General features: G+C 37.4%; 1 protein-coding gene and 1 long non-coding RNA gene across 7 annotated transcripts in view; one reads left to right on the plus strand and one right to left on the minus strand.

Moving 5' to 3' along the window:
* Positions 1 to 233: 233 nt before the first annotated feature.
* LOC147832373 (uncharacterized) lies at positions 234 to 4560 on the plus strand. Its single transcript, XR_015519149.1, has 2 exons — positions 234 to 1095; positions 3659 to 4560. It is a non-coding gene; the product is annotated as an uncharacterized LOC147832373 (long non-coding RNA).
* Positions 453 to 8762, minus strand: part of evlb (Enah/Vasp-like b) — a 54247-nt gene continuing 45937 nt past the window's right edge. For 5 of the 6 annotated variants that reach the window (XM_087296503.1, XM_087296501.1, XM_087296502.1 and 2 more), the window contains 7 exons: positions 8037 to 8137; positions 6601 to 6640; positions 6337 to 6367; positions 6170 to 6230; positions 3832 to 3892; positions 3699 to 3756; positions 453 to 1310 (listed from right to left, as the gene is read on the minus strand). In XM_087296503.1, the coding sequence (XP_087152629.1) occupies positions 1273 to 1310; positions 3699 to 3756; positions 3832 to 3892; positions 6170 to 6230; positions 6337 to 6367; positions 6601 to 6640; positions 8037 to 8137 (390 nt within the window). In that variant the 3' untranslated portion in view covers positions 453 to 1272. 6 annotated transcript variants of the gene reach the window in all.

The following is an 8762-nucleotide window of genomic DNA, read 5'->3' on the forward strand; positions in this document are numbered from 1 at the left end:
GATTATATTATGATGCGGGCTAAAAATAACATTATGCACATCTAAACTGAAAACAAACTTGTTTAAATGTCTTTCATATGTATATATTTAAACTATATTACATAACTGTAGTATTTAAAAAGCAGATTTACACTGTATTAATGTTAGCTACGCCTGTGTTTGACACACACTGAAGTATGAGTTATATGGTAATTCTTATTTTAGATTCGTGGCTTTCTATAATCAGACAGAGTTATTAATAGCACACACACACACTCGCCTCATAAACAGATGAAAGTCAGTGTTTCTGGCGTCTTCTTCCTCTCCTGACGTCTCTAACAGGTCAGTGGTGTTATTAATCTGAGTGTTCCTCTATTCCTCATATCCTCAGCTTCAGCGCGCACACACACACACACACACACACACACACACACACACACACACAGATAAAGACACACTCATCCAAGACAAGACATCCTTCACAGTTTATTTCAGTTCCTTTTCAATGCCATGTATATCTTTTATTCCTTTATTTATTAATTTTTATTTATTTATTTTCAAACCAGGAAGCACTTGGTCAGAAAAAAGAAAAGATTAAAACAGAACAATACGTCACCACATCCTTGCAGCCAATAAACATTTTATTAACAACATGATCACAAATACTCCGATGTTTGTTCATTAGACTGAAATAACTGAAGAACTCCTGCGCATCACCTCAGATTAAAAAACTCCTATTAAATACATATTCCATGGCAAAAAAAAAGGATTAAAAAAACTTTTTTAAAAAAGTAGTGAGAGAGGTATGAGAAATGTGCTCAGGGAAATCAAAAGGCTAATTCTGACGTGATGTGCAAATATATTATTATTATCATCATTATTATTATTATTATTATTATTAATTCCTACAGGTCTACCTACATCAACACACTGCTACTGCCACTACTACTAAAACAACAACTACTGTAATAATAATAATAATAATATGCATAATAATAACAATGACAAAATGAAAATACCTAAAATGACATGACGTTTTTTCTATTTTCTTCAGTTTCTGCAAAAGACTTTGAAAAGACTGCCACCGAAGATCAACTCGTACCAGAAAACAGTAAGGTCAGTGCAAGTGTCCTTCATTCCACGTAACACATCTAAGGTTGCTGCAACGTTGCAGACATGTTAGAGCAGCGTTTGCTTTAATACGGCTGTAACGCTGCCGGCGGCTTCAGTGGTCGGCTACAGCAGGATCTGCGGGGCTCTCAGAAAAGATGGAGGACCAGGGAATTATGGACATTATGTCGTGCTAATTCTACTGAGTTCATGTCTAATGGCTGAAAAACAAGACAAAAAAAATCATTTGAGTCATCACTGCATATACATTTAGTCACGTCGTTTAGAACCAGTAGCTGATTACAGTTCAAAAGTAATCTAAATGTAATCCAAAAGTAGTCAGATTACTTTAGCATAAGTGTCTAATCTAGCAATTCATATTACTGACTACAAATTTAATCATGTCATTTATATTAAGTTATTGACTGCTGTTAATCTAAATGTTAATCTAAATAAGTAATCTAAATGTAATCCAAAAGTAGTCCGATTACTTTATTGTAAAAGATAACAGATTATATACCTTTAGCTTCACACTCTTCAGATCTAACATTTCATGACATATCCAGAGCTGGATAATAGCTATTAATACATGTAATCTGGATTATGTAATCAGATTACAAATATCAGAATATAAATTCGTGTAAACTACTTTTTCAAATACTCATAATCAAAAAGCAATCTACATGTAATCCAAAAGTACCCAGATTACATTACCATTAATGTGTAATCTACCAGATTATTTTACTGGTGACACATCTAATCATGTAATTTATATTAAGTATCTGATTGCAGTTAAAAAGTAATCTAAATATAATCTAAAGGTAGTCCGATTACTTTACCATTAATGTGTAATCTCACGAACCATATTAATGAAACCACACTATCTTCAGATCTAATATTCCACAGCATACCCAGATCTGGATATTAGCTATTAATATATGTAATCTGGATTATTTAATCAGATTACAAAATAAAAGTAATTAGAGTAAACTACTTATATTAAATACCCATAATCAAAAGTAATCTAAATGTAGTCCAAAAGTAGTCAGATTACTTAAGCGTAAAAGTTTAATCTAACAGATTTTATTACTGTAGCTACACACTCTTCAGATCTAACGTTTCATGACATATGCAGAGCTGGACAATAGCAGATTATACTGTATGTAATCTGGATTATGTAATCAGATTACAAAAATCAGGTAATTCGTGTAAACTACTTCTTAAATTCTCATAATCAAAAAGTAATCTACATGTAATCCAAAAGTACCCAGATTACATTACCATTAATGTGTAATTTAGCAGATTATATTACTGACGACACATCTAATCATGTAATTTATATTAAGTATCTGATTGCAGTTTAAAAGTAATCTAAATGTAATCCAAAAAGTAGTCAGATTACTTTACCATTAATGTGTAATCTAAGAATCATATTACTGAAGCTACACACTCTTCAGATCTAATGTTTCATGGCATATCCAGAGCTGGATAATCGCAGATTATATGTAATCTGGATTATGTAATTAGATTACAAACTACCCAATACCCATAATCAAAAAAGTTATCTACAGTAGGTGTAATTTAAACGTACTCAGATTATCATAAATGACTGATCTAAAAGATTATCTCACTGACTACAATTTTAGTCATATAATTGATATCTGACTACAGTTCAAATGTAATCTAAATGTAATCCAAAAGTAGTCAGATTACCATAAACACGTCATCTAGAACAGATTATATTACTGAAGCTACACACTCTTCAGGTCTTATATTTCACGACATATCTAGAGCGGGATAATCGATTATTTAATCAGATTACAAAATTAAAGTAATTAGAATAAACTACTTACATTAAATACCCATAATCAAAAAATAATCTACAAGTAATCCAAAATACTCAGATTACTTTACCATAAATGTGTAATATAGCAGATTATAGTTCAAAAGTAATCCAAAAGTAGTCAGATTACTTTAGCGTAAAAGTGTAATCTAACAGATTATATTACTGAAGCTTTACACTCTTCAGATCTAACATTTCATGACATATCCAGAGCTGGATAATAGCTATTAATATTTGTAATCTGAATTATGTAACCAGATACCAAAAAATCAGGTAATTAGTGTAATCTTTTTAAATACTCATAATCAAAAAGTAATCTACATGTAATCCAACAGAATACTTTACCATTAATGTGTGATCTAACAGATGATATCACTGACTACACACTCTTCAGATCTAATATTTCATGGCATATCCAGAGCTGGATAACAGCAGATTAGATGTAATCTGGATTATTTAATTAGATTACAATATTAAAGTAATTAGAATAATCTACTTTTTTAAATACCCATAATCACAAAAGTAATCTACGAGAAATCCAAAAGATTACTTTACCATTATGTGTAATCTAACAGATTATATCACTGACTATAATTTTTAGTCATGTAGTTTGAAAAGTAATCTGAGTTTAATCCAAAAGTACTCTGATTACGTTACCATGAATGTGTAATCTAACAGATTATATTACTGCCTACACATTTCATCATGTAATCTGTATTTGCACAGTATTCAGCATGATTTTCAGGAGTAAAACAACCCAACGCACCATCAATGATCTCGTCCTTCACCTTGTGTAGTTCCCGAACCACCTCCTCCAGGATCTCCTGTTAATGACAGCATGTTTAAAGCAGCACAAACACACAGCAGACAGAGTGTGTGAACGGGAAGATCATCGTTACCTGTTTCATCCGGTCGAAGTCCAGCGCGTCTGAATCGCTGATGCTGCCCACCGGTCGAACCCTGCAGACCCATTAAACACCTCATGAACTCTCTCCCCCCTCAGGGTTCAATAAGAAACTTAAATAGGAAGATAACTCTGATGTATATGAGGAAAGGAAACTTCTGTTAACATCATATCTGTCTACACTGGGATGGTTAAATTAAGACAAGCCTCCTCCAAACAACAACAAAAATTACGCAAATTCCTAAATCTGTTATTTACAGTTGAAACTATCAATATAATATATTAAAAACAGAATTACAAAGGACAGAATAAACAGCGCACATTAGAGAAAAGCTGCAAATACATTCAACATTTTATCATGCTCAAATGAACAGCCTAGTATACAGAAGCTGAATCAGACAAATTATTATTAAGAATTATTAGAATTAGAAGCGATCAAATCTAATTTTCTAGAAGGTATAGTTTAAATATACTTTATGATTAGTTATTTACACCCTTCATATTTAAGAGCAAGGAGCGCCCCCTGCTGGTCCGGCAGTACTATGCGTATAGGGAGGATCTGCTCTTTGATGATGTTTATTCCACCCTTTATATAAAGATCAACAATCTGGGAAATCTGTATTTGTTTATTTATAGAACATATTTGAACATGTTTGTAATTCCAATCATTGTAAGACTATATACGAAAACAGCATTGTGAAATAAAGCACATGTAAAATCCAAACATGATCTTGTTTGTGGTGTAATTTGCTTATATTTCCATGAATCAGATTTCTATACGGGACTAGACATGTTATGCAAATTCAGTGGATAAAATAGGAGCCCTGAAAGAGACGTCAAAAATCCAGAAATGAGTCTTAAATGATTATTTTTATTAAAGATTTGATTATATTAATTATAACTATAGCTAATATTACATTCACTAAGAAGTACATTCAACAATAGGTGTGAATTTTACAGTGGGCGGGGCTACATTAACCTGACTTTGACAGGGTGGTGCTGATCTAAACTGACTTTGACAGTGGGTGGGGCTAATCTGACCTGACATTTGCAGAGGGCAGGGCTAAACAGACCTGAATTTGACAGTGGGCGGGGCTAAAATTAACCTGACTGTAATAGAGGCAGGGCTAATCTGACCTTGATGTTGGAAGTGGGCGTGCTAAACATACCTAAATTGGCAGTGGGCGGGGTTAAATTAACCTGACTTTGACAGAGTTTGACATTGGGCAGGGCTAATCTGACCTGACTTTGACAGTGGGCAGGGCTAAATTAACCTTACTTTGACAGAGGTGGGGCTAATCTGACCTGATGTTGGAAGTGGACAGGGCTAAACATACCTGAATTGGCAGTAGGCGGGGTTAAATTAAACTGACTTTGACTGGGTGGGACTAATCTGACCTGGTGTTTGCGGTGGGTGGGGCTAAACAGATCTGAATTTGACAATGGGCAGGACTAAATTTACCAAATTTTGACAGGGGCGGAAGTATTCTGACCTGACTTTGACAGTGGGTGGGGCTAATCTGACTTGACATTTTGCAGTGGGCGGGGCTAAATTGACCTAATTTTGAAAGAGGTGGGACTATTCTGACCTGACTTTGACAGTGGGCGGGGCTAATCTGACCTGAAATTTGCAATGGGCGGGGCTAAACATACCTGAATTGGCAGTGGGCGGGGCTAAATTCACCCAATTTTGACAGGAGTGGGACTATTCTGACCTGACTTTGACAGTGGGCAGGGCTAAATTAACCTTACTTTGACAGAGGTGGGGCTAATCTGACCTGATGTTGGAAGTGGACAGGGCTAAACATACCTGAATTGGCAGTAGGCGGGGTTAAATTAAACTGACTTTGACGGGGTGGGACTAATCTGACCTGGCGTTTGCGATGAGTGGGTCTAAACAGATCTGAATTTGACAATGGGCAGGGCTAAATTTACCAAATTTTGACAGGGGCGAAACTATTCTGAGCTGACTTTGACAGTGGGTGGGGCTAATCTGACCTGACATTTGCAGTGGGCGGGGCTAAACAGACCTGAATTTGACAATGAGTGGAGATAATTTGACCCAATTTTGACAGGGGTGGGACTATTCTGACCTGACTTTGACAGTGGGCGGGGCTAAACTGACAGAGGAAAGAGCTGCCAGTCACACAGGGACAGATTTAAATATTATAATTCTTTGTACATTTACATTTATTCACACTTTATTCAATTTCACACCTTTGGATGGAAACACAGCTAGTGTGTGTCTCTGTGAGTGTGAGTGTGAGTGTGTGTGTGTGTATGTGTGTGTGTGTGTGTGTGTGTGTGTGTCTGTGAGTGTGTTTTTCTCTCACCTAGAAACCAGTGATGATCTCTCGGCTGAGTTTGCTCTGTCCCAGGGCTTCTTCACACCATCTGCACACACACACACACACACACACACACACACACAGGTTTACACACTGCTCATCAGGTTAAACACACAGCAGAGGTTAGAGTGATGATGATTGTAATGTCGCACCTGCAGCGTTCTGTCCACGATTCAGATCATCCTGAAAAACAGTAGAATCAGAACAAGCAGAAGATTCTCACACACACACACACAAAACCCTTAATAGTTACATGATTAATAATGAATATATTTTACAGCAAGTAACGACTAAACAGCCAGGCTTTAATTCTCCCCTTTTAAATGTGTGTTTCCCTAAGATCATGCTTTGTGTATTACAACAGTCAGATGAGATGATCAAGCTGAAGTAAACACAAAACTCTGCTCTGTACTCACGTTTTGGCTCTCATCCTTCTTCTCATCTGCTGCTTTCCGTCTGTGGGACAGATAGAGATGTGTAGATGTGTTGAGCAGTTTACAGAGACCCTAATACTCTTAACCAGATGTGATGCACCAGGTTTTCACACACTTTAGCCCCGCCCACTGTCGCATTGGGCCCACCCAACCTATTTTGACCAAGTCGATAATGGGCGGAGCATGAGTGAAGTCTATTTGACAATGGGCAGAGCTTATGTAATAATGGGTGGGGCTTATTTAACATTGGGTGGAGCCAGTGTTACAGTAGAAGGGGCTATACTAACATTAAACAGGGATACTTTACAGTGGGTGGAGCCAGTGTAGCAGTAGGTGGAGCTATTTTCACCTTAATCAGGCCTGATTTGATAGTTAGTGGAGCCAGTGTGATGGTAGGCAGAGCTATATAGGCATTAATCAGGGCTGATTTAACAGTGGGTGGAGCCTGGCTATTTTTTATATTAATCAGGGGTAATTCATTGTGGGTAGAGTCAGTTTAACAGTAGGTGGAGCTATATTGACAATCAAGGCTGATCTGACAATGAGTAGAGCCAATGTGACTGTAGGCAGAGCTATTTTGACAGTGGGTGGAGCCAGTGGCACAGTAGGCGGGTCTATTTTGACATTAATATAGGCTGATTTGACAGTGGGTGGAGCCAGTGTGACAGTAGGTGAGGCTATTTTGACAATCAAAACTAATTTGAGAGTGGGTGGGGCCAGTGTGACAGTAGGCAGGGCTACTCTGACTTAAATCAGAGCTGATTTGTCAGTGGGAGGGACCAGTGTGACAGTAGGAGGAGCTATTTTGACAGTGGGTGGAACCAGTGGCACAGTAGGCGGGTCTATTTTGACATTAATATAGGCCGATTTGACAGTGGGTGGAGCCAGTGTGACAGTAGGTGGGGCTATTTTGACAAATCAAAACTGATTTGAGAGTGGGTGGGGCCAGTGTGACAGTAGGCAGGGCTACTCTGACCTAAATCAGAGCTGATTTGTCAGTGGGAGGGACCAGTGTGACAGTAGGAGGAGCTATGTTGACTTTAATCAGGGCTTATTAATCAGGACATTGAGTAAAGCCAATGGCACAGTAGGCGGGTCTATTTTGACATAAATCAGGGTTAATTTGACAGTGGGTGGGGCCAATGTGACAGTAGGTGGGTCTATTTTGGCATTAATCATGGCTGATTTGACTAAGGGTGGAGCCATCTTGACAGTAGGTGGGGCTATATTGGCATTAATAATAACTGATTTGACAGTGGGTGGAGCCAGTGGGACAGTAGGCGGGACTACACTGGCATTAAACACTGCTGATTTGACAGTGGGTGGAGCTTTCTCAGTCAGAGATGCAGCAAAGCTGAGATTAAGGCCACAGAAACACGTTGTAATAGTGTGTGTGTTAGTGTGTGTTCTCTTCTCACCTCCGCGCCAGCAGGGCGTTCATTTCCTCCATCAGTCCTCCACTTCCTCCACTCGTCCGGTTAGCATCGTTTTTGGCTCCGGATGCAGAGTTGTCCTCAGGCTGCGACACACACACACACACACAACAAGCAGAAACACACTCGTGAACATAATCAACACTCACATGAACACACTCATCTTTAGTGCTGCAACAGATCACACAGCTCATGGTTCAGGTCACGTTACGGTTATTGAGTCATATATATCAGGCCATTTTATCAGACCAGCAAGGAGACAAAACAACTTCACAACTATAACTTATAGGACCAGTTATATTAATATGAATAAAATCAAGAAATAGCCATCTAAATAAATATGATAAATGTTTCAGTATTTAGTTGTTGAATAAATTTAACATTATAATGTTGCACAAAAACAACACATTATATTTATTTTTGAATTAAATTTTTAATCAATGAATGAATGAATGATTCCATAACTCATAAATACCCGATGATTCATTACTAGATGAATAATCTTTGATGAATTATTCAGTGACACATGTTCTATGGCTGGGTGTCGCCACCTACTGGTTTTTCAATGTATTTGCTACAAGCTTCATTTGAAGCGACAAGTTGCATTAAACAGGGATTTTAATCTTCAGCATAAACATCAGTGATTATATCTGACCTATAAACTGTTCTCCCAGTACTACTGTGCTATTTGATGGTTTATAACTCAGATTT

Source organism: Danio rerio, chromosome 20 (assembly GCF_052040795.2).
Source record: "Danio rerio strain M-AB ecotype USA chromosome 20, GRCz13ab, whole genome shotgun sequence".
Lineage (NCBI taxonomy): Eukaryota > Metazoa > Chordata > Actinopteri > Cypriniformes > Danionidae > Danio > Danio rerio.